This window comes from Mesocricetus auratus, unplaced genomic scaffold (genome assembly GCF_017639785.1).
Source record: "Mesocricetus auratus isolate SY011 unplaced genomic scaffold, BCM_Maur_2.0 Super-Scaffold_100041, whole genome shotgun sequence".
NCBI lineage: Eukaryota > Metazoa > Chordata > Mammalia > Rodentia > Cricetidae > Mesocricetus > Mesocricetus auratus.
The window spans coordinates 5,540,521-5,566,627 of NW_024429218.1; the positions used below are offsets into that span (position 1 = coordinate 5,540,521).

General features: G+C 44.8%; 1 protein-coding gene across 2 annotated transcripts in view; it reads left to right on the forward strand.

Moving 5' to 3' along the window:
- Positions 1–26,107, forward strand: part of Slc10a7 (solute carrier family 10 member 7) — a 224,157-nt gene that overhangs the window by 127,955 nt on the left and 70,095 nt on the right. For both annotated transcript variants that reach the window (XM_013118862.3, XM_005077735.4), the window contains one exon: positions 22,207–22,242. In XM_013118862.3, the coding sequence (XP_012974316.1) occupies positions 22,207–22,242 (36 nt within the window). The remainder of the gene's footprint in view (positions 1–22,206; positions 22,243–26,107) is intronic.

Consider the following 26,107-nt stretch of genomic DNA (forward strand, 5'->3'; position numbering starts at 1 on the left):
AACTTAATCTTTGCAGCAATGTATAGAAGTAAATGTATTGAAATCCCAGGGAAAGCTTCCACCGTGTTTGACATAATGCTTGAATTCCATAAGATAGCTGAGGTTGCATTTCCCTGACGTTTATCTTCACAGTCATGAGTTCCCAGGTCAGTCTGTAAACACACTTCGTTCATTTAGGATGAAATACACACCTCAGTAGCCATCAGCCTGGTGATCGCAAGGCATTTTATATGAAATAGCATGACTACCCCTTGTTGTAAATGCAGAACTCATTGGATTTGGTTCAGAGAGGTTGGAGCCTGGTGACCCCTATTTGTTATTTTCCCTCAAATATATGAAAAATGAATTTGTGTTCTAAAGTGTGTGGCTTTGATGAGCTGCTGTGAACCTTTTCTTGTGTCTTTTTCCAAGGCTTTCACCCCTCATTATGACTTCAAGTGTGCGTTCACATTTATTCCTGTCAAAAAGTCAATCTTTACATTGAAAATTACTCATGTTTTCCCAGAGATCTTCTTCATTTTCCCCTATGCTGGATTTTCTAAGAGTGGACACAGTCAGATGGTTTTGTTCCTCTTAAGAAAACCCTGACAGGTCCATGACACAGGCTACTGCTGTAACTGTACATTTCTATACATAATTGATGAGCCGGGCCCTGCAGACGGCAGCTCACAGCAGTGCAGATTACCATACGAGGGTGAGGGGAGCTCGGTCTTTGAATTTTCTACTTCTGAATAGAAATAACCCCTTGCTAACAAAAGTTCCAGAAGGAGGAAGTTTACTGTACTTAGGAATACCCTTGGGAGAACCAAGCACCCACCAACACTGGAAGGCTTGGTCGGGCTTCCCATGCTAACTTTACTATCCTGTCTTACAATCCTCAAGCTTTTGGGATCGCTGACATTTTGATAATAGCACACACATGCACATGCCAAAATACCACACACATACTCACACAAAGCTGAATTCCAGGCAGCACCTCTTGAAGCACCCCTTACTCTAATTGTCCCTTGAATTTTAATTTACAGAAAGAGAGAAGGCTACCAAGTAGGGCTGGTTACCTTTTCATGAGTGTTTACATGAGATTCCTATCATGTGTTGTTCTGTGTCCTCGCTGTGCCCGTCATGAGCACACTCTCTAGTCTATATGTAGGCTTTTGTCCATGCCGTTCCTACCCCTCCCTTCCCGGGCCAATGCGGGTGCCCCGGCCTCTGCCTTCCTTTGGCCATCCCAGCTCATCTCGGGCTCAGGCTCATCCCTCTTTCTTAGAGTCCTCTCCCATCTCCGTCTTCCAGCGTCCCCAGATCCCGCTTTCCCGTTTTTTTGTGTGTGCTATGGCATGCTGCAAGCTGGCTCAAGGTAGAAACTAAATGCCCTTTGCCATGATTTCCCCAACCCTTTACCATGTGCCCACCATACAATTATATTGTAATTATAACTGAGTAAAAGTACAAAAATTCTATAAGATTGAATTTTAAACATAAGCATAATAGCAGATTTCTTAGATAAATGATAAATTGCTAGGATTTATAGCCGCCTTAGACTTTGACTTTGATGTTCTTGTAGCAGTATACATTCTGCATATTAATAGAGAGCCTGTCTAGTGTATGTGAAACCCTGAGTAAAATCCCAGCACCACTTAAGCCTGATGTGGTGGCACACCCATGTGATCCCAGCATTTGGGAGGTTGCAGACAAGACCGTAAGTTCAAGGTCATCGTTGACTTCATGGCAAGAAATAAGCATAGCTGAAGACTGTAATTCACATATGAAGGACCCTTAGCATCTAATGCTGAGGTTTTAAGCTTTTTGCTTTATTTTGATTTAATTCCTTCTTCAAAATATAATTTCACAGAACACAGAATTTCTGTAAGTCTTTACTGTCTTGTACTGAGTATTTACCTAGTTGATAGTTTGATATAGCCAGGAAAAAAGTCTTGTTTTGTTTTCATTTTGTCCTCATCTCATGAATTGTCCTTTACTTTTAGAAGGCATAATGCACAGCTAATAAAGCCTTCACATAAAAAGATTATTTTAAAAATGGATTTTAAACACTGCTTACCTTCAGAACATATCCTGCTGCTTTAGCATTAAAAACAGCGTGTTTATTAAGTCTTCACTTTGCAAGCGGCTCTTAAGAGTGTAAATTAGTCCAACATTGACCTCTGACTCCTACACACATTAGCACACAGATGCATGCACTCGCGTGTGTACATGCACACACACACAGATGCACTCACGCATGCACACACATGGGTGCACAGAAAACAACCATTGATTGAGATACTTTTCTGCTTCAGACCTATTTCTAAGAACAGAGAATATAAGATGGAGCAAAGTAAACTTGGCCCCTCATAAAACCCAGCAGAAATGATCTGATCTGACGTAGTTTCTATTGGTTTTGTTGCTCTGCAGCCCAGGACATCAAACCCAGAGCCTCGTATAGGCAAACACTTCCATCACTCGGCGTCATCCCCAGCACACGGGACAGGTGCATCCATCAGTGGAAGGTTGTAACTGCGCATGCTACTGAGGAGACCCATGGTGCAGGAGTAGATGCTGGCAGGGGAGCTTCCTCACTGACCACAGGAGTAGATGCTGGCAGGGGAGCTTCCTCACTGACCACAGGAGTAGATGCTGGCAGGGAAGCTTCCTCACTGACCACAGGAGTAGATGCTGGCAGGGAAGCTTCCTCACTGACCACAGGAGTAGATGCTGGCAGGGGAGCTTACTCACTGACCACAGGAGTAGATGCTGGCAGGGAAGCTTACTCACTGACCACAGGAAGTGGGTGGGCGAGCACAGCTGGGTCCCAACAGTGGATGGAGGGCCCAGAGCTGGCGTTTGGAGAGAGAGACGTAGAGAGATGGCAGAGGTAGACGTGGACGGACAGGGAGGAGCAGGTCATGCAGATGTGGTGTCGCTCTTTAATGACTAGATGAGGAGCCAGAGGAAGATGGCATCTCAGTGTGGCGGCCGGGTTGAAGCCTCCTGGGGGTTAAGCAACAAGAGAAAATGTGGAGGGAAACAGTCCGTCTTGAGATACAGCATTGAACCCCAGCTCAATGTCAACACGCACCACCACCCACCCTATGTTCCCTCTGTCTCCTCTTCTGCCTGGATTGCCCCCGCCTACGCCTGGCCTGTGTCACTGCTGTGTGTTCACAGGAATGCCTCTTCTCCAAGCTCCTAACCGCATGCCATTCTGAGAGAAGGTCGTGCTATCACGTAGAGGGAATCATGCCAAGATGTAAGCAGCTTCCCTCATGAACAGTGTCTTCAAACTTTTGGGACCCCTTTACATTCATAACATTAGCTTTGCTTATATGGGTTTTTATCTAGCTGTACCAATCATATTTGAAATAAAAACTTGGAAAGCATTAATTTAAAAATAATGCCAAACTCCATGAAACTATAGTCTCCGAGCAACCAAACACTGGTGAGGAGAGTGACATCATTCATTGTATGTTTGGCAAATCTGTTTCCCCATGGGCTTGGCCTCAGACGCTGGAATCTGCCCTTCTATTCAGTCCTGTGCAGCCTCACATCTCATGGCTTCTGGAAACTTCTGTGTGCTAGTCTGAGGGAACGAAGGAATGAAAGAGAAAAAGGAAACAAAGTGATTGCTACTGTTATCTTGAAGGTGGCATTTAGTCCCTTCAGAAGTCAGAGGGACTCTCTGAGAATGGTTGTTTCAGGTCAAGGTGCTGATTGAACCCAAAGGCTCTAATCTAAAAGAGAAGACAGGCCGTGGAGGAAGTGAGGGGAGAGACAGAGCGGAGGAACCCAACCTATTTCCGCTTTTCCCTTTTCCTCTACACATGAGTCCATTAAGTACCCTAAAAATTCCTGATGGTTCTTAGTGTTTATAGACACCTATGTGTAGACAACTTAGCACTTGAAATTCCTTTATCTTTTCTCCTTGAGTGCTGGGTCAAGACTGATCCCCATTGAAGGTAAAGGGAACCCTGTGTGGCTTGCTGCTCTTCAGTTTTATTCTGTGACACAGCCTCACCCGCCTGCTGCATTATTTATCTCTCAAGACTTGTGAGGTGTAGCTAAAGTGAGGGCTGTCTGAAGGTTCTGGAACCACATGACTTTCTATTTTCGTAGGTGGCAGGCTTTCTGAAGGCCGCAGAGGCTGGCCTCAGTAGTGCTGGCCTCACAGTTGAGCTTGGTGCCCTTGTTCCTTGACAGACGTGAGAAACATCATTCTTGAACATGAATTTTACCACCTTTGCTAAAACTTCACTTTCGTTGCTTTTAATCGTACCATGCACCTATAATATTAAGCTCACTGTTAATGAGGATAAATTGTATGCTTTTAAAATTTACACTAATCACGCATTCCTGTCCACTCAATTAAGTACTTTAGTTTTGGGATTTTTGAACCATAGCTCATCTTAGGCAATTCATACTTTTGAACTCTAGGTTTTACCTCCTGCGTCACTAGTAGCCTTTCTTCTTTAAGGAGCGACAGTAATAAAGCACTGAGGACAGATGACGGGTTGCTCGCACTCCTTCGTTTGACGCAAGTTATCTGTGAGATTCGTCACTCATAGGTAAACGGCTGGGGAGGGGAAGGGCATGCTGGACTCAGTGAGTAGGGATAGATGAGTTGTCCACAGGCCACATGGAGATGACAGCTTCTGCTTTCTTGAGCTTACAAAGAAGTGCGGGATATGTGTGTATGTTGTCTGAATTTGAGTATAAACAGTGTCCAGATCGTTACCTTTGGACCCACCGCCTAATTCCTATGTTCGCCTTGATGAACCGGCAGCTGCGTCTGAACCAGCAACAAGCCCTTACTTCTGCAGGGGCAGGGATACAGCCCCGTATTACAATGTGCCCTGTGTCATAAGAAACTATCTTGCAGAAAATTATTTGGCAAAAACACATAATTACTGACTTGCTGTAGTCTTCAATGCAAATGCTTTCATCTTAAATGAGAGGTTTCTTTAAAGGAAATAATGATTGATTAAGAAACATACTTGAAAAATGCATCTGTTACATGAAAAAAGAATTGTTAAGGCCACAGGAATTAGTAAAGGGGATTTGAAATGAGGCTGTCTTCCTGAAAGACTTCTGTCGAGCTTGCTTCAGCACCGTGCAGCTCTTACTATGAGAGTGCCATTGGACTATACACACAGCATATTTAGTGTGCATTTAAGTGCACAGGATCAACCATAACAGTTTGTGTAGCACAGAATTTTTCAGCCTTGCTTTGCCCTGCAAGGTCCCACAGTGCCACCTAGTGTCATGGGTTTCCCTTTGCATACTATTTTTATAAATGTAGGAAGTTCAGTGACCACATTTAAAATCAAGTGACATAAAAGCAAATGTGTGCTTAAGGATTATTGCAAGCACAATGATACAAGGGTCTTACTTGTGCAAGCGGAAATTCTAGGTGAAACATAAATGATGATTGTGCAGTAAACCTGTTCTAAAAGTTTCCTGGCTTAAGAAATGATTAGTGTTCCAGGTCACCACAGGAAGCCCTTATTAGGAGATTGTTGTGCAGTGTGTGGACTGATGAAGTTACTGGTGGCTTCTCTGTCCAGTGCAAACGCTTTTTCCTTTTACAGTTTGTCACTCTGTAATCAATTGAAGGTCATATTCCCAGGCTGCTTTTGCAAATCTCATCTTCAAATATCAAACCAGTCAATTCCATATACCATAGAGCTTATCAATTTCAGGCAAAATTGTCTAACTACTTTTTATGTTAGAATCGAGAGGAGTTATAGATGGATAAAACAACTTCTGTGTTTAAAAAACAATAAAGCAAACCAAATAGACAAATGCAATTACTTCCATTCTCTTTGGGAGAAGAGCACTAAGAAATGCAGCTGAGCGAGGAAAGGAAGGCTGTATGCATGTCCAGTGAGTCACATGACGGCCTTTGAAAGCTGTGGCTGAGGACGGCGGGTGGAGGATGGTGGGTCCTGGTGTGCGCTCTGGTCCTGAGTCACTTACAGCATCTAGATGATGGTGGTGGGTCCAGGAGCTGTATCCTGACGTGCTGTTATTCCTGGAAGGGGTCATTACAAACAGTTAATGTCTCTCAGCTTACTGGGGTACTAGATCCTACTTTTCATCCTTTTAACTTTCTGTACAGCTAAGCTTTTCCTGCTGGGGTCCCTTATTATTTTGTGCAAGGACAGTGAGTATTAAATAATGAAGCATTTCAGTTTTCCTTACAGTTGTCATCTGTATTGAAAACACTAGTTTTAGGAGATAGGGTAACCATCCACCTTGTAAACTTATCCTTTTAGAAGACTTTATTATATGTTGTGGAGTATGTGTCTGAGCACGTGGATGCGTGCGTGCATGCGTGTGTGTGTCTGCGCACGCGCATGTGCACGTGTTACTGAATAGCATATAAACCCCAAGAAATGTACACATTTTATCAGTCTGTGCTCTTAACTTCTAGAATAGTGCCTGCCACATTGTAAGCACTCAAGTGTGAGGGTCAGAGTTCAGATCCCCAGAACCCACATGAAAGCTAGGCAGGCATGGTGGCTGCCTGTAATCCCAGCACTTGGGAGACAAGAGACAAGGGATACAGGGGCATACTGGCTTGTGGGAGTAACCAAATCTGTGAGCTTCGGATCAACCCCAGGTCTGCTCCAGTCAGTGAGGTAGAAAAATCGAGTAAGACATCCAGTATCAACTTCCAACCTTCACATGCATGCGTGTATGTGTATGTCTATGCACATATACCCACACATGTGTGAAGATACATGCATAACCACTTGCATGTGAGCACATACCACATACACATATGCTTAAGGGCAGGGGGAGGCAAAGTGTTGAATACAGGAATTGTCGAGGGCCGTGGAAGTACATAGCAGGTGATAGCGAGTGTTCAGTGTCAACCCACCAGAGGAATGATTGTCTGATGGGGGAGAATCTGGAAACTGTTGTTCTGTCTGCAATTTCACATGTGCAAAAGCAGCCATGGTGTTTCCCCCATCCCTGCATTATAGTGTGTAATCTCATGTGATGTGCATATGTAATATCATGATTACATCTCAATCTTGTGGGTACATGCATCCGTGGATGGTCAGGGAGATGACTTCTCATTAAGCTATGTAATTCTGATATAGAAAATATACTAGGATATGCTTCATAACTGGATCTGTTGTCTCACAAGGAATGTAAGACCCTTAGAAGCTGGTCTCTACAATTAGCTAAGTGACACAGTGTGTTGGCCAGATGTAGTGTCTCTGTGGATAGATCACTAGTTTGACTTTCACAGATTATACTCAAGGACAGAATTACAAAGTGTCTGGGTTGTTGAATCAAGGTCCTTCAGAGACAAAAGTGACCTGAATTGCTTGCCAGCTTCTCTCACCAGGTCCAGCTGATAACGGGACCAGCAACATTCCCTACTAAACTTTTGTCAGTTAACACTCTACACAAACGTCTAACCTTAGTTTATGATATAAAACTCAGGCTCAACTAACTAGCTGTTTATTATTTAGGTTCCAAGTAACAATCAATTGACCAAGCCAGAAGAAAATTAGTTCTGTCCAGCTACTGTAGGTAAAGTTTCACAGTTAGCCAGGACTGCAAAAGATGGTCAGGCCTTGCAGCCAAAAGTTATAAGGTTCCCCCCTTTTGTGTTCCTGGGTTACAAACAGGATAAGACAAGATATTTTTAGGGTAGGGACATTTTCAATGCCACTGCCCAGGAAGGTGCCAAGCACCACTTCCCTGCCTCATTGCCTTAACCCAAGGGATGTGTTGTGACCTTGAGAGGCAGCTTCTTATTATTGAACAATTCATAAAATTAGATGAACAAGGAGTCAAAGGAGATTTGAAACAGGATTGGAACCAGAGATTTAGAACTACAGAACTGGAAATAGAGCTAGAAAATTATAGACAATTAGGACAAGAGAATTAGAATTGAAGAAGAATAAAAAAGAATGATCCTCAGGTTGTGTACGTGAGTCTTTACCCCTCAGATGAAAAGACCTTAAGCTCGGTTAGGCTCCGCTGTGGACATCTTCCCTGAACTCTGGAGGTGGTCTTGGAGAGCTGGACAGTAGTTAAGGAACAAACGTGTGACATCGTGTCTACACTGAGAGCGTGTATAGTGGAATTATACTCATGCTGCCTGTGTAACTGTAGATGCAATTATGCCTTTATGCTTACTGTCATTAATACACCAGCACTATGAGAATTAATTCAGATTTCATAGTATGAAAAACAGTCATACCTTTCCAACATTTGTACCTGCTCGGGTTTTCTGTTTTCTTTTTTGTTGTTCTTATTGAAAACATATTCACCTGAAGCTCTTCTATAAATCAGGCTCACCTGAGAAAATCAGTCAAAATGGGCGATTAGAACAGTACTCTGTCTCCTTTTTATGTTTCCGTTACTGGCGTCTCTGCTGTGAACGGGTGGCTGCTGTGGTTAAGTCTCCCAGTTGTGCTTATATTGGTCATCATGCTGACTTTTCATTAGATGTTTTCAGTTCCTAGTTGGGTAAACCCTGTAAGTGATATTCTGTAGCTTCCTGCTAGTAGAAATCGGTTTATAAGCGTAAACTGTTTTGTTCTACTTTAAACATCTCCTGGTTCTTACTGATTGAATGTGCATGGATTTGGAGTTGTTGACAGGGTTTTAGTTTTTTGGGTTTTTTTGTTTGTTTGGTTTTTGGTTTTTGGGTTTTTTTTTTTTTTTTTTCCTGTGAGAGTGTGTAGAAGTTGCCCTCTACTGGGGAACTAGGAAAATTATGTTGACACAGATTTTTCAATTTCTTTAAAGACCTGGTTAAGTAATGTGTTTGTGATTTTTTTTTCTGATGTTCATTTCTTGCTTTCTGGTGCTTTTAAGTTCCAAAGATATGGAAATGTTTATCAAAACACATGTAAAAATACATATCTAATCAGCCGTGTAACATCAGCCCTTGGTGGGTGGAAGCTGAAAGATTGTTAAATTGGAGGCCAGCCTCAGCTATACTGGAGGCCAGCCTCAGCTATACTGGAGGCCAGCCTCAGCTATACTGGAGGCCAGCCTCAGCTATACTGGAGGCCAGCCTCAGAATACAAACAAACAGTAAGAAAAACAAATGACAGGGGAGCAGCCTCAGTGGGTAAGGCTAGCCTTGCAAGCCTGGCACCCTGAGTTTCGTCCCTGGAGCCACTCCAAAGCCAGGCACGGTGGAGCACATCTGTAGTTCCAGCACTCCTAAACCAGAGAGACAGAAGTGTCTGCAAGTTTGCTGGACAGCTACCATGGAGTACTTAGCACAGCAAGAGAGACCCTGCCCCAAACAGGACAGGAGAGACCCAACGCCAAAAAAACTGTCCTGTGACTACACACACAATACGTGCACATCCTTGTACATACACGCAATCAATAAGCATATGGTGTGACTCTAAATACAGCTATTTCTGCTGCAAATTGGTTGTCCTTATTTACAAAACTCACTATTGAATTAGGAGCTAAAAGTAACTATATTAGGATGAGTTTTTGGTTTTTATGAGACAGGGTTTCTCTGTATTGTTTCGGAGGCTATCGGTCCAGCCTGGCCTCGAACTCACAGAGATCCGCCTGCCTCTGCCTCCCAAGTGCTGGGATTAAAGGCGTGCGCCACCACCGCCCGGCTTAGGATGAGTTTTAACTGAAACATCGATGGGAATTTGCTGTATATAGTTATGCAAAATGAGTCAGTATTGTCTCTAACCATTAGCCTTAGGAATTCAGCGGTAAAAGTCTGATACTTTAAAAGTACTTTTCACAACTTCTTTGCGTTTTCCTGTCTAGCAGTAAATTTGGAAATGTTGGTGTGCGGTGTGCGCGCATGCTCATGTGTGAGAATGCATATTGACTGTGGGTCACTTGTATCACAGTGCATTGTGGTGGCCAGAGGACAACTTCACGCGTCAGTCCCCCCTCTAATGTTGTTTTGAGACAGGTTTGTGTGTCTGTGTGCATGCGTGCACGTGTGTGCACTTTGATGTTTACACCAGGGTAACTGGCGCATGAGCATCTCACGAGCTTAGGGGTACTGAGATTCCAAAGGGGTGTGTTCCCGTTTTCTGCTCTCCGTGGCTCTGAAGGTTGTGACAGATGCTTTCCAGCTCCAACAGTGATCCTGTTGGTCAGCACTTTACACTAAAAACTTACATGATCATCACATGGCCACATCCACTTAGTAGTTATTATAAGCTAAGTGCTCTGCTGGCCCAGTCCCGGCGTTCCCTCCTGTTTCTAGTTCAGGCTGGCTTTGGGTAGTACTGTCCCAGAGAAGTTTGGAACCCAAAATCCATGTCTAAGTTGTTCACACTCCAGGATCGTTTCTCTTCTCCTACCCACTGATATTTGATTTTAAATCATATGTTACTAAGTAGAAACTAATTCCTAACTGACACTACTGGGGAGGTAGATAAGGCCTGGAACGGGAATCCTGTCCCTCTTTCCTTGTGGATGGGAGGAAGGATGAGGACCACTGATGAGGAGAGAATGGGGGCCACTGGTGCTTGGAATCAGAATCCTGTCTCTCTTTCCTTGTGGATGGGAGAAAGGATGGGGACCACTGGTGCCTGGAACGGGAATCCTGTCCCTCTTTCCTTGTGGATGGGGAGGAAGGATGGGGACCACTGATGCTCACCCGAGTGAGTGTACATATTTTTAGGAGCGTTGGTCAATTCATCTTCTCTGGGCAGGAACCCTCTCTGGGTACAAACACTGAGGGCTAGTTTCTATGCTGGGGTGGTGGTTCTGATTAAGGAATATTATAAAAACGAGTAAATCAGACTACCGTTGCATGAGACAAGGAAAATGGGATGCAGCTGTCTCTACCCATCTCACCTGTTTCACACTCGGAGTTGGTCAGCACAGTCCTGCCGACAGCAGACTGAGCTGTGCTTTAGACACATCCAAAAGGGGTGGATGAGCCTTGCCAAGCCCGTTCATTTCACATGAATAGGTCTGCTTTTCTGTCTGCTTGTTTAGAATAAAGCTTTGGAATAAATCTGAACAGGAGTTTTGATTAAACTGTTATTTTCAATGCCTTATTTAAAAGGAAATCAATTTCTAATTATTCTAGAAAGCTTTTCCCCCTTCTAAGTACCCAGAGGCCTGAATTAAAATCCCCAGGGCCCAGATTCTCACTAGGCGTTCTGTTGCCTCTTTTCTCTGTCCTCATTGGCCCTCGTTCTGCCTCTACCCCCACCCTGCACATACCCATCCACCTTTCGTGAACTTCATCAACATGTTCCTCCATATCCGTGTTAGCATCTGGAGCTGGTTTGTTTGTTAGCTTTTCAAGACCGGATTTCTCTGTGTAAGCCTGGCTGTTCCGGAACTCGCTCTGTAGACCAGGCTGTCTTCAAACTCACAGAGATGCATCTGTCTCTGCCTCCTGAGATTAAAAATGTGTGTCATCACCACCCAGATGTTTTTTTGTTTTGCTTTTTTTAAGGAGGCAGACAGAAGAGAGAACCTATTGCATAAGGTTTCTTTTCTTCAGCTTTCCCTGTCACTAGTCTGTTGCAATGCCCTGTCTGCTTTTCTTTTTGCTTGTGTGTGTGTGTGTGTGTGTGTGTGTGTGTGTGTGTGTGTGTGTGTGTGTGTGTGTGTAGCAAGTAACGTCGCTCAAGCAATGGCCTTTGGGCCCTCTGGTTGTGGGCTGCACCCTAACTGTTTACCTGAGCACCTCAGGGCATGGGATATGGAACCCTTGCTGGTTCTTGTGCCCCACTAACACTGCAGCTATGAGTGCTTAGACAGCTGGCATAGGCCTCAGCGTCAGAGTGTGTAAAGGAGGCACTGGTCATCTCTAGTGTCCTCAGAGAACCCTTCATCGGGACATAGACTAACACATAATGGAAAGGCTCATGGGCTCTCACTCTACCCCATCCTAACCCACCCTCCTAACCTGTCTTCTTTTTCTTGTCTGTAAAATGAAAGTCATAACACGTTGTCACAAATGTGTTTACCGACTGTCTGCATGAGTTATGTGTATAAAAACCATAGAATAGTGTCACACCTGCTGTGCGGCCTGCATCCGAGAATGTAGCGAGGTGGTCGGGATAGATGACACAGAGACTGGTCGGTTGCTTTAAGAAAAACTTTATGCCTCCCAAGTCAGCTTAGGAGGAGATTCCATGTCCGCTTAGGAGAGAGAAGTCTCTCAGGAGAAGTCTCTCCAAGAAAAAGGAGCTTCCCTTTTAAAAGAAGTCCCTTTTTAGGACTTCTGTCATCCATCTACATACAATTCTTTCCAGACTTCTCACCCTCCTGGCTGGTGGTTTAATCTCCGGCCCCAGAATCGGGGAGACACAGCAGGGGAACAGGAAGAGGCATCTAGCCATAGGGGGTATGAAAGTCATGGTGTTTCAGTGAGCAAGCCCTTATCTGAGCCCTATCAAGAGCTTTATAGCACTGAATTGTTTTCAGTAAACATCTCACAGCTGCCTGCTCCCAGGCCGAAGGGGAAGTGGGTTTCTGCTCAAGGTCTGGTGTCCCCACAGAATAGCTTAGCATATGCACTCAGCATGTTTTCCCTAATGTGTCAGCTGATTCATCATTATTACAAATTCCAAAGTCTTAAAGTGCCTAAGATGGTGTTGTCTCATCAGGTGGACAAGCAGCCCCCCAAAAGAAGCATGTGTGGACACACATCCATCCATCCATCCATCCCATTCACTCATTCATTCATTGGTCCAGCAAAATATTTCTTAAGTATCTCATATCAGCCAGGCACAGTTCTTTTGAAAATGCCAGTGTTTTAAGTAGTAAACAAACATGTAATCATTTAATCCAGGGGGTATAAAGATCTAGTGTTATTCCAGTGACCTAAGAGTTATTTAGTACATTGTTACTAGAATCCCTTTTACAGAAGAATACACACACACACACACACATACACTTATATATGAAATTTGATTTGTATTACTCTTTCAATCCTGTATCTTTCTTCTTCTTCTTCTTCTTCTTCTTCTTCTTCTTCTTCTTCTTCTTCTTCTTCTTCTTCTTCTTCTTCTTCCTCTTCCTCTTCCTCTTCCTCTTCCTCTTCCTCTTCCTCTTCTTCTTCTTCTTCTTCTTCCTCTTCCTCTTCTTCTTCTTCTTCTTCTTCTTCTTCTTCTTCTTCTTCTTCTTCTTCTTCTTCTTCTTCTTCTTCTTCTTCTTCTTCCTCTTCCTCTTCCTCTTCCTCTTCTTCTTCTTCTTCTTTCCCCCAGGCTAGCCTGGAACTCACAAAGATTCACCTGCCTCTGCCTCCCGAGTACTGGGATTAAAGGCGTGAACCTCCACCGCCCAGCTCACAATCCATTTCTTGACTTAATTCTCTTTTAAGTTCCTATTTTCTCCTTTGTTCACTTTTCTCCTTTGGGCCACCTCCTGATCTTTCAGTTGCTAATGTGACTCTTGTCTTGAAGTGTGCCCCTCACAGTACCCGTGGTTAGCCATGCTCACTGAAAGCCCCATGTTTCTCATCTGTAAACTTACAATCAGGTTTCTTCCTGGGACTTTAAATGAAATAATATTTGAAAAGCATTTAACATAGTTCCTACTATATATTTCTCAGTAAATTCTGGCTGTTGGTTTCTTGGTGGTAGTTGCTACTCACATGTGGTAGTTTGAATAGGAATAAACCCCACAGGCTCATTGATTTGAATGACTGGTCACCAGGCACTGACACTATGAGGAGGTGTGGCCTTGTTGGTGAAATGTGTCACTTGGGGTGGGCTTTGCAGTTCCAAATGTTCAAGCTAGGCCCAGGGTCTCTCTCTCTCTCTCTCTTCCTGCTGCCTGCCAGTCCAGATGTAGACCTCGCAGCTGCTTCTCCGCCACCACAGTGTCTTCTTGTTCCATGTCTGCTTGCACCCCACCATGACAGTGGACTAAACCACTGAACTGTAAGCCACCCCAATTTTTTTTCTTAACAAGAGTTGTTCTTCATAGTAATAGAATCCTTAAGACACTACTAAAGCAATGAGTCTAAGCCAAGAAGCTCCACAAGTTCCTACAGCTGCGTTTCAGGTCAGGCGAGCTTTGACCTTTGGGTTGTATGGAATCAACCTCTCAACATTAGGAAGCTGGGCTTCTTGTGCATAGTGTTTGCTGTGCTAATAATGGACAGACTGCTGTGGTAGACCCAGGGAAAGCCATACTTACAGACCTCACAGCCACCTGCACCAGGTGCCCACAGAGGAGGCCTGCGGGCCCAAATGAACCTCTAATGCCAAGATCTTGTCTTCCCCTCAGAAACCTGTGCATTTACAGTGTAGTCTCAGACAGCAATCCTTTACTCTTATGTTTCCCATGCCTGATGCACACAGATAAGAAAGTTTAAGACACTTCTTTGTGTTTACTTGTTGTGTTTTAAATCTGTAAACGTACAGACAATTTACATGGAATTTCCTTGGAAAACACAAAAAACTCTTGCTGTGTACATTAATTGTACCTCAGCTATTTTTGTCACTCTTAATCTGCATAGAAGAGGCCAAGCTGGCAGCTAACTATTTAATATTAATTATTCACTTTAAAAGTAAAAAGAAAACATGGTATCATTTATCTGTAATTCCAACACTTAGGAGTACACACAGGATATTCAAGGCCATAGCAAGTTTGATCCCATATTAAAAACAATGCAAAGAGAGAAATCATACCTTTTGACACTGTTTTTGATCGTATGCATCTATCATTATGTTGGTGGCAATCAGTAGTATACATACCTTTCCTTTCTGTTTGTTCTTTATCTGCTTTGCAAGTCTGAATATTAGGACCCTAGATTCAGTTTGTATAGTTCAACATTTCTGTTTCTCCTCTCCACGGGTCCTTTCTCTCCACATCATCTTTAACAAGGAGAGCCATCTGTGGACCATAAATACTGAAGTCAGTACTGGAAAGGGGAAATCGTCCCAAGATAAGCAGGCTCTGTCTGCTGGCTCGGACAGATGACCTCATCATACCCTGAGAAAACTTGACATTTGTGATTGCTGAATCACCATCCCTGACAGAAAGGGGACAGAATCATCAGCTGAAGTTGTGGAGATATCACTGTGTACACCAAAGAAGGAAGAAAGCGGATCGTATACACTACTAGCAAGTCCTTGATGTCCTTCTGGAGGAAGATCAAAACTCAGTCATGTAGTGGTTGATACGGAGTTACAGAGGAGTGTGCTGTGGTGTTCGGGGGTTAACAAGGCCCCACTGAAAGCCAGGTTATCAGAGAGAATAGCCTGTTGCTCTTCTTGTGAAATACAGTTGTTATTCAGAGCAACACTAAGGCACAGAGATCTGCCAGCCATCGCCTACGGGGCACCTGTGGCCATCCCTGTTTGTTTACCTGCCGACATCCTGGCTGCTATCCAGGTACAACAGCCAAGTGGAGTGATTCCAGCAGCGAAGCCTCAGATAATTACCCAGCCCAACACAGCGTCTGCTCTAGGTTCTAAATCCAGTCACTCACTCTGTGTCTCACCTGCAGACTGCCCCGGGAGATTGCCAAAATGAAGGTTATGAAATAATCGGCCTGGGGAATCACCTGCTGCTGCCAGTTCTGAGATCACATTCCAATCTATCAAGGGCCTGGACGTCAAAAGGACATTTAGTGGGTTTGTCCATTTTAAAAAGCAAAAGAAGAAATTGTGAGTTGGACATCAGTTCCATTGGTCAGAGTCTTACTTTGATTGGCAGTGTCCGAGAATCACTGTTATACCTTAAAGGAAGGTTTTTGTTTATTTTGTTTTGTTTTTATCATTACAAAGTGATTATCTGGTTACCTTTTCTCGTCCGAGGTTATTAGCCCCATGATTATCTTTGAAGAACTCAATAGTGAGCTTGGTAACTTGTGTGTTTGATTGACCCGCTGTTGACTTCGTGTCTGGGCACCCCTCCTTTGGAAGACAGCCCTGCCCTGTCCTTCAGTGTATCTCTGGAGCACTGCACCCCGCTGTTGACTAGGTGTCTGGGCACCCCTCCTTTGGAAGACAGCCCTGCCCTGTCCTTCAGGGTATCTCTGGAGCACTGCACCCCGCTGTTGACTAGGTGTCTGGGCACCCCTCTTTTGGAAGACAGCCCTGCCCTGTCCTTCAGTGTATCTCTGGAGCACTGCACCCCGCTGTTGACTAGGTGTCTGGGCACCCCTCCTTTGGAAGACAGCCCTGCCCTGTCCTTCAGGGTATCTCTGGAGCACTGCACCCCGCTGTTGACTAGGTGTCTGGGCACCCCTCTTTTGGAAGACAGCCCTGCCCTGTCCTTCAGTGTATCTCTGGAGCACTGCACCCGCTGCTCTTCATGACCTTTTCCAGGGTGCTTGAGCAGGCTGCCTTCTGTCCACTCAGGAGATACGTTCCTAGCTGAGAGTGTTCTCTCCTGCAGTGAGACCCACGGCCCAGGCAGGCAGCAGCCTGAGCATCTGCCGCCGCTGTCCACCTGCTGCACGTGGGAGTGAGGAGAATGTACCAGAACCTGCTTCAGTTACTTGCTGAGTGACACAGGCCTTTGCCTGAGACCCTGGAGTCGCTTAAAAGAGTGGGCCACACTCTGTCCTTTTCCTCCCTCTCTGCCTTCCCCTTCCTTTGCTCCGTTCTCTGCCCTGCCCTTAGTCCCTTCCCGCCTAGTTTTCTCACCAGTCATTCCCGGGAGTACATCTTCATGGACTCCCCATCTTCTGTCTCTTTGTCTCCATCTCTAAATCCCACAGCATGATTTCCTCACACATAGCGAGCAAATAGGCTGGACAGTCACTCACAAGGACAGTAAGGCATCAGCGCATGTTAAATGGCTTCCAAGATGATAGTGAACATTTATATATAAGCCACCAGAAAACATATTAAATGCATTTACATTACATGTCAGTAAAGCAATAATCTTTAAGGTATTTTTTTCCACTCCAGGACAAGTCATTTGTATAAATTAACATGTGTTTCATAGTCAGGTCTCTAAATAATTGTAAGCAGGGGTCAAAGAAAGAAAGGTCTATCTGCCCAGATAGCTGCGGAATCGCTGGAGTAGCCAGTGACTGCCCAGGTAGCTGTGAGACCTTTGGTTTGGCTAGTGGGCCCAGCTTCACACTGTCTCATTTCTATGGATCAGGACTTAAAAAAAGAAAAAGAAAAACGATGTATTAATGCAGTATGTATAGTGTCCTGCCTGCATGGATGCCTGCTTGCCAGAAGAGGGCACTCCGGTTTCATTACAGATGGTTGTGAACCACCATGTGTGTGCTGGGAATTGAACTCAGGACCTCTGGAAGAGCAGCCAGTGCTCTTAACCTCTGAGCCAAACATTTCTATTATTGCAGTCCATCCATTTCTGAACTCATCTTGGTGAGGGGTCATTTAGAAGTTTCAAAACGGGACTGGGAGGAAGAGTAGTAGGAGCCAAGGACTTTGACACGAGGGGAGAGTTAAAGCTGCCTGCAGCATTCATGCTGAAGCATCGTGGGAGGAAAGCGCTAAGGCAGCGGGGGTCTTGTTACGCCATGCATGGGTCAGTTAAAGGGCCCCGGCAAGGAAGGAAGTGGACCTTCCCCTGGATTGCTGCCAGGGAACATGGACAACCATACGGATGCTTTGGCGCTTAGTTTAAGAAACTATTTCCCACCTTGGCACTCCGGAGGCAGAGGCAAGTGAGTTCGAGCCAGCCTAGTCTACAAAGTAAGCTCTAGGACATTCAAGGCTACACAGAGAAACCATGTCTCGAAACACCAAAAAAAGGGGGAGGGACAGGGAGAACCTGTGTGTGTGTGTGTGTGTGTGTGTGTGTGTGTGTGTCTGTGTGTCTGTGTGTGTGTGTGTGTGTCTGTGTCTGTGTCTGTGTGTGTATGTGTGTCTGTGTGTGTGTATATGTCTGTGTGTGTATGTGTGTGTGTGTGTGTCTGTGTGTGTGTGTGTCTGTGTGTGTGTATGTGTGTCTGTGTCTGTGTCTGTGTCTCCCCTCATTGGTCCTTTAGTCGGAGTATTGATTGGGATGATCAAGTGCTTTCTGGGAGGTTCTTTGGCCAAGACACAGCCACTCAGCTCACATTTCTTGTGAGCCTGTACAAGAGGTAGACCGGTGAGAACTAGATCCTTTGCAGAGCTGACCTCCTGTCATCTTGTGTAGTCAAGTTATGCAGTGGGGGGCTGGGGACTGGCCTCGGACATCAGTAACTGTAAGGTCGCTGTAGCTGTTACAGCAAGACCTCTTCATAAGTTTTTCTGTTAAAAATGGAGCTTCAGTTTTTCTTTTTATGGATCCCATTGCTGAGAGAGGCACACTGCAGTTCTCTTGCTGTTACTAGGCTCCCTTGTTTATTTGCAAGTGGCCTGATGACAGCAGCAGACTTGATACTCTCTTCCCTTTCCACCGTGGTCATTAGCATGTGCTAACTTTGTGACTCACCTCAGAGGTGTGAATTGGGCGTTTGGGAACATCACTTCCTGGCTTGAGTTCTCCAGGTGTTGCAGCAGAAGGCATTACAAGACACCACCTGCCAGACTGACATTACCCTGACCATTCAGAAGGGTCAGTGCCTTCTGCTGGGAATGCTGTGGCTTTCCATTGTAGAGAAGTTTCTTAGGCAGTGCCTTCTGCTGGGAATGCTGTGGCTTTCCATTGTAAAGAAGTCACTTAGGAAAGAGAAAGGAGAAAAAATTAAACTGAGACTTTTGTAAGCCCACGTTTATTTGGCTTTCAGGCTTTTAGTGCTCTATTTCCACGTTTTGAGTGTGCACATCCCCACTGTTGTTACTACTGATGTTTACAAGCCTGAGCTTTAAAGAGCTAACCATGTCACCTAGTGGCTCATTTTATGGGTTAGTTCATGTCATTAAAAGACTCACTGAGTTTAGGCTCCTCTCTGATTTAACCCTTAAAATAGAACTCCAAAGAAATGGCTTACTATCTTTATAAAGGTTTTACTCTTTAGTTTATTTATAATCGGTGGGGGGCAGTGAACATGTGGCGGTCAGGGCAACTTCCTTGGAGTTTGTTGTCCCCTTCTTTATGCGGATTCCAGCCATTGAACTCTGGCTATGAGCCTGCATCATCAAAGAGCAAACCTCCACACGTTCCTCTGTCCCAGGTTCAGCTCCTTACCTTGTATCTAAGGACAGTTAGGGTGTGGAGCTCATAGCGTGGGTGTGAGAATTTCATAAAACAGTAGACATAAAGTCCTTAGAACACCATCCAACATGAGTACTTAATAAATATGGGCTGTTAAACTTTTAGTAGTAACATGATGACTTTACTCAAACTTAGTAGTGCTTATATCACAGCCGATGGCATTGGAGACGACTCAGTTCCTAATATAACTGGAAAAGAGAGTTCAGCATTGTCTAATAGTCCGATTTACTTAGTAAACTTGAACTGCCCGTATTGAAAAATAATGAGGAATATTCAAACTAGAATTACAAAGTGGGTCCTATCCAGCCAATTTTTAACAACTCATGACTAAACGTTAGCCCTTGCTAGAACAGCAAAGAAATCAGTGTGGAGGTTCCCGCATATTTGAAGTTTCCACACAGAGCCTGCAGATGTCTGCCCTGCTTTCAGGATGAGGCCTTTTCAGAGAGGCACTCATCAGCCAGGGCAGAGGCTATGTGGCAGCTGCTGCGCATGTGTTGTGGGTGGGCTCTGCAGAGAGTGATGCTGGGGATTGAGAGCTGCTTTCAAGGGACCAGTGAATTTAGAATTGGCTGGTGCCGGCTCATACCCAACTTCTGCCATCTTTGCTGTGTGGCCTCAAGTTGGGTTGTTTGGCATTTCAGAACCCTTCTTTCCCCAGGTAGAAAAAAGTGCTACAGTGTAACTTAACCCCTTCAGTAGGGGAGGGTCATGCTTTAAAACATACATGGATGTGTTGTAGCAAAAACAGCATTGATAGGACTTATGTTCTTACTAATCCTATTGGCATCTGGTTATTATAAAGAAAAATGAAATGGCCATCAGGAAGAACGGTGGGTCCCAGGCACTATGTGATAGCCGGTATGCCATCAACTCTAGTACAAGACAAATGTCACCAGAGTGACAATACTCAACCTTTCTCCTACAAAAAAAGAAGTCTTATCCCAACTCAGATGCTATTCTTGCTCCTCAGCAGAGCTACTAGTGCTAGCGACAAAACATAATGCAACTTTCTGTTGTACTTTGTTTGCGTTTAGGTGAATTAATGGACAAAGGTAAAAACTAGTTAGGTTATAAGCCAATTCAAATCCATATTATACCTTGGCAGCTTTCTGTTGCTCAGAGGCCAGCAGGCCTCCTAGGCCTTGGTGAACTGGTCTCTGTCTCCTCTGCTTCACACGCTTCTGCACTTTTCCGCTCAACTCTCATGGCTTTAGGGTGCCTCCCCCTGCCTGGGCTAGCCCTTTCTCCTGCCAGATCACTTGTCATTAATCCTCCAACGTTAGTATCTCTTCCACCATGAAGTCTCCCAGAGAAATAATCACCCCCCCTTCATCCTACACCAGTACATTTACAGCTCACTCTGTGCAGCACTTTGTCCCTAGGCCAACATGCGCTGCTAGACCATTGGCTGTGGAGATGCAGGCACCACGTTGGCTGCACCCCAGTGGGCCCTGGAGGGCCACAGTGCTGGCATTGAAGTGGATGTCTGGTAATGTTTCTAAACTTCTCGTGAAGTTGAGTGCCTCAACAGCCAGACAGTCTTCTCTTTCGCATTCCACCCAAATTCCAAATAAATTCCAAATTACTGAAGACAGAAGTTGCTCTTCAGTCCTGTGAGATGGTTTAGCCGGTAAAGGCACTTGCTGTCAAAGCCTTATGGCCTGAATTTGATCCCCAGGATCTACATGGTGGAAGGAGAGAATGGACTTCTATAAGCTGTCCTCCGACCTTCACACATGCCTTACAGTAGGTGTGTGCACACTCACACAAAGTAAATGTAATTTTAGGAATAACGTACAGTAGCCTTTTTCTTTATATTATTATTATTATTAAAGTGCTGGCGGTCAAACTCAGAGCCTTGTGCCTGCAAGACAAACACTCTACCTTGAGAACTACCCTCAGCCCTAGGCAGCAGCCCTTCTAAGTTAAAATTATTTGGGCTTGGCACATCTAGCCCTCCAAAATATGCTAGTGAGGCCTGCTTCATAGAACCCATGGGGAATTCATAAGCCACAATATGTGCTATAATGAAGAGATGTAAAAATATGACCCTTAGATTAAACTGTTCTGTTCCCTGTTGCCACTTGGTTAAGTTTGCATAATAAACAATATTCATTCTGTTATTTAAGAGTAAAGCAAGTCTGTATAAAAATTCTTGTTCACATAGTATAATTTTCTTATGCCATAGTCACAACTGTGGAGTGACAGCAAAGACTGAAGACTTCCTTCTGAGTACCAAAAGGACTGTTTATGGGTGAAAAGGACAGCCCTGGGTCTCTGTCTCTCTGTCTCTCACACACGCACACGCACATTCAGACTCTAAAATTTCAAGGTTTCAAACAGAGTGCATTAATAAAAATATGAGATGCTTTTTCTTGTGTAAATCACCGTGAAGCTCTGAGAAATAAAGGAAGAACCAAGTCTTATCATCTGCTGCTCTCAAGTGAAACCTGTCATGTTGACTCCCAACTCAAATGCGTACTTTTAAAGAAAGCCAAAGCTTGTATCCTGCCTCATTGACAACAGCCTCAAACTGTTCCCTGTCATCGAAGAAAACAAATCTTTTGCTCATTTCTGCCTGGGGGGAGGCAGAGGGATGAGGTGGTCCTGTGTGGCTGAATTAGATGAAAGACCTCCCTTCCGCCATGGAGACACAGAGTCTAATCAAGTGAAATGAGTTTTGAGATCGCAGCTCATTTCCTAGGGGAGATCAGTTCACATTACAGAATCGCGACATCTCATTCATCACAGCCGATGTGGTCTTTGCTCAGGAGAGGACCCCAACTGGGACTAACCCACCTGTCTTCCCTCAAAAGGGGGCACTTTGCCCAAACTAGAGTGGAGGCCTTGAATGAAAGGACCTGTCAGCCACTGGGTCCCGCCCACGTGGGGCATTGCAGCTGGGAAGGGAATTTAGGTTTAAACGGGGGTGGGGTGGGGGGTGAGGGGGGGGTTGTAACTTCAATGTTGCTTTATATAAATAATCATTAAGGTGACATTAATGTGATGGTAGTGGAGCCATCTTTTTCTCCTCATTTTGTTAAACAGGAGTAAGATGACTAGCATTCCCTCCAGAACTGGAGGAGGAAGTATGCTTTCTAGGCCAACAAATGATCTTATCTCTTCTCTTTCTTACAGGGCATCATTGTAACACCGCTGCTGTTGCTGCTTTTCGTGAGTATTTCGATGTTGCCTTTCATATCTTTTCTGATATTAAATGCCGTCCGCCAGTCCACAGACGTGACTCAGTGGGATGGTGTCCCTAGCATGCGCAAGGCCCTCCCTGCATTTGCATCCTGGCACCATGAGAGGGGGAAAAGCCTCCTTTAAACCTTCAAGGTCAGTCTTTAGAATAACACCAAAATCTGGGTTCTTTTGTACAGGTTGGTGATACATTGGAGCCTGCTCCCAGCAGAGCCCAGAGTATTAACCCTGAGACAACAGAAAATCCCACAGCCTGGTAGTCCAGGGACCATGTGGTCCCAGTGATTAAGCCTCCAGCTTCTGGGTAAACCACTAGTTATCATGAACCAGTGACCTGTGGCGTGGATCACACATGTACTACTCATCATTATTTTCTTTGTAAAGCTAAGTGATTAACAGTGACCCAATGTTGGATGGTTTTTAAGAAAAAGAACCTCAAGCTAGGGGATCTGAGGCAGCTGAGATCCCAAAGCTGGTGTTTCCTGCAACTCCTCCCTAATCCTGGGAGCACTGCCACAACCGCGCCATTTGTGAAGTGGGAAACTAGAGATTAACAGAAACTCCTAATGAAGTCACCTCTGAGGGACAACTAAATGTGCCATAAGGGGGACAAGGTCAGAACTACAAGTAGGCACAGGGTAACTCTGCAAAAGTTGTTCTGCAAACAAGAAATGCTAATTAACTGTCTCATGTCCTTTGGCACTAAGCATATGAGAAATTAGATGAAAGATTATAATAGAAATTAATGTTATCTCATGCTGAGCAAAGCATATGTAATCATAAATGATACCTAAAATATTTTATGAACTGTGCAGTTTTTCCACACACATCTTCCAAATATAAATCACTCCACTTATCAAGGAAATGTAGTGGGATGCGTGTCTGGGAATGAAATGAAGCCGTTTGACTAGCACTATTTGTCAGTGAATTAAAACTATGGGGAAAATTTATTTAATTATAGTATAATTACCCAAGTTGGAATTCAATTAGAGTAATAGAGTGAGGGACTTGATTCCTTGCCAGCTGTGTAGGGAGGAGAAAAGGCTAGATATACTACCAAACAGTTGGATTCTGCATCTTTCATGAAAGCCTTTACCTTCAAGTAATAAGCCACGGCCTCACCTTGCTTTCTGTAATGCCAGCTGCGCTCTGCCAAGGTCAGAAGAGTCCAGTCAGATGACTTCCCTCACAGAACGGACCTCATGCATTTGGGCTCCTGCCATTCAGGATGGGCAGTGAGTCACATTATTTTCATTCCGTCAGGAGAAATGGCTTGCTCTGTGCCTCCCTGCAAGTTAGATGTAAGAACTACAGTTATCTAGTAGTGTTTTGGGCCAAGATTTGGCATCCCAAAAGGAACTTACCAGAGCCCTCTGCGGGCACAAAATGCAAGCTAGTCTGAGAGTCTCAGGGCAGGCGTAGCACCCACCGCCTAGCGCATGTGCAATAGTAGGCTGCCTAGCCTAGGTCTTATACATTACCAAATACGGAAGCCTGCCTTACTCCTGTGACTGAGTCAAGAAGAGCTGGTGGGAGGGCGGGTATCTTGCCGTGGAAGCTTGGGGACTGGAGTTTGAGCTCTAGAACCCATGTAAAAAGCACGATGTGGAGACACACGCTTGTAATCCCAGTGCCCATGGGGCACATCCTAAGCCTCACTGGCCGACCAGCCTGACCAAACTAGGGACAATAAAAAGACCCTGTCTCAAAACGAGAAAGGTAGAGCACAGCCAGGAAGGACTCTGATTTGGCCCCCGCAGTGTATGCACACACATGCACAGCGTGGGGACAGAGTTCCAGCCACAACTAGGGGGTTGAGACCTAGGATGAGAGGTACCCTATTTTGATTGAAAACACGAAGGGAACCTACCCTTACTCCCCTGTCCATCTGCTTGTCCTAACAAGACAGTTTTGCACTGATGAGTGTTTTTACATCAGCTTTCCTCCACTCGGAACTGTGGGCTTGTGAACATCAGTTGCTTTGACAATTTAACGTGGCAAGATTCTAAGAGTAGTGAAGGCCCTCAGAGCCCCTCAGCCAGAAGCCCCATGCTCCCTTCAGAGCAGCGGGCTCTCCCTGGTGGTTCAGAGGCATCATCCCACATCAGTAGCTGCATTTAGCTTGAGTTCGTGGTGCATGTTCTTTTTGTCTGTTTGGGTTATCATATATTTTATAATGAGAATTTATAAGACACTTGGGTTCCAAGTCTTATTTACTGAGGTGTACAAATAATTGGGAGATTTAGAATACAAACACATTCCAGAAAAGCTATAAATTCTTTTTCTCCACCTCTATTAGGGGCCGTGTTGTTGCTCTCAGGAAGGTTTGTTAAAAGTCCTAGCCTGCAACATACCCAGACATGGCCTTATTTGAAAACAGCCATTGCAAATGGATTAGTTCAGATAAGGTCATACTGGAAGAGGGTGGGGCCCTTAATCCAATATTATTAGTGTCCTCATAAAACAAAGAGACAGAGTTACACAGGGTGAACCCCATGTAGCAGTGGAGGCAGAGATTAGAGTACAGAATCTAAGCAAAAGGAACACCAGGCACTGCTAGTTGTCTTTGGGATCTAGAAGACACAACAAGATATTCCTAGCCACGTTTCTGAGGAAACACCTGACTTCAGACCCACAGCCTCCAGAGCTATGAAGCAGTGTTTCTCTTGGTTTAAGCTGCCTGGCTTGTGGATTCTTAAAGCACCAAACAAGCTAATAGGAGCCCTGGAAATTACCTTAGCGTATTTTAAAAATGGAAGTTGCTTGGTATTCCAACACATTGCTAAGGAGTGTGACTTTCTAGAGAAGTCTTAGTTCCTGTGTTACTTACCTCAGAATACCCCCGTCACTGTCTTGCTGCAGCTGAAGCCTGTCCCTGACTCATTTCTGCTGCAAACGTTTCCCGCCATGGAGGCTTGCAGTGAAGTAAAGCATCCTTACGCCCCGTCTATCGCTGTTCCAGGGCACTTCCCGTCTTCTGTGTAAGCGTCTACTTCCCTTGGAGGCTGCACCGTGTATCCACACTCTGCTCTCCCTCCTTGTCATACTGTAGCGTCCCCAAGTTCTTCTCTCAGGCCCGAACTGCACAGCCTCTGTCTGTTGCTTTCCGCTCAGTGCTGCACGGGGACTCCTCACTGCTGTTTTCAGGGTTCACATAGTTGACCTTCTAGTAACCTAAATTTGGAATTCCAGACCTCAATCTGAACAAGTTTACCTTCCCTACATCTCAGCTCCCTACCCCAGTAATCAGACCAAATTTTCCAATGTTCTATCTGACCAGTGGCTCCCTGTATGCATGCTATATGCCCAAATCCAGAAGTTTCCTTACGTGGACATTTTCACAGTGCCTGTGACTGTGCCCACCTTGCATTCATCCCTACACTCTCTCCCCTCAGCCCCACGCTCTGTGGTTAGGGTCCCTTTATTCCAGACCACATCAGCAATCTTGTTCATCCATGCTTGCCACAAGTCACTGGTCGGTCCTGCAGGCGTCCAGCTCTTCACCGTTGTGCCCATGAACCTGAACATGCTCGAGCCATCTTCAGTGTGGTAACTCATGCTCCTACATGAGTTCATGACAACTTTCACATTTTCTTCTTAGCATCTCAGATCTCTAATGCCCCTCTTCGTATCAGCTAATGCAGGAAGGAAATTAGATGAGAAACAGAAATTACATCACACACACACCCTCCCCTCACCGGTCACAATAGTCCTTCTTTGTGTTTCTGCTGGGTTTGTGAGTAGATTGTCTTTGTTCTAACCTAAGTTCCGTCCTCTTATGGTCTATTTAATGTCTTAGTTCATGCACATTTCCTCTTTTCTTCTATATAATCAA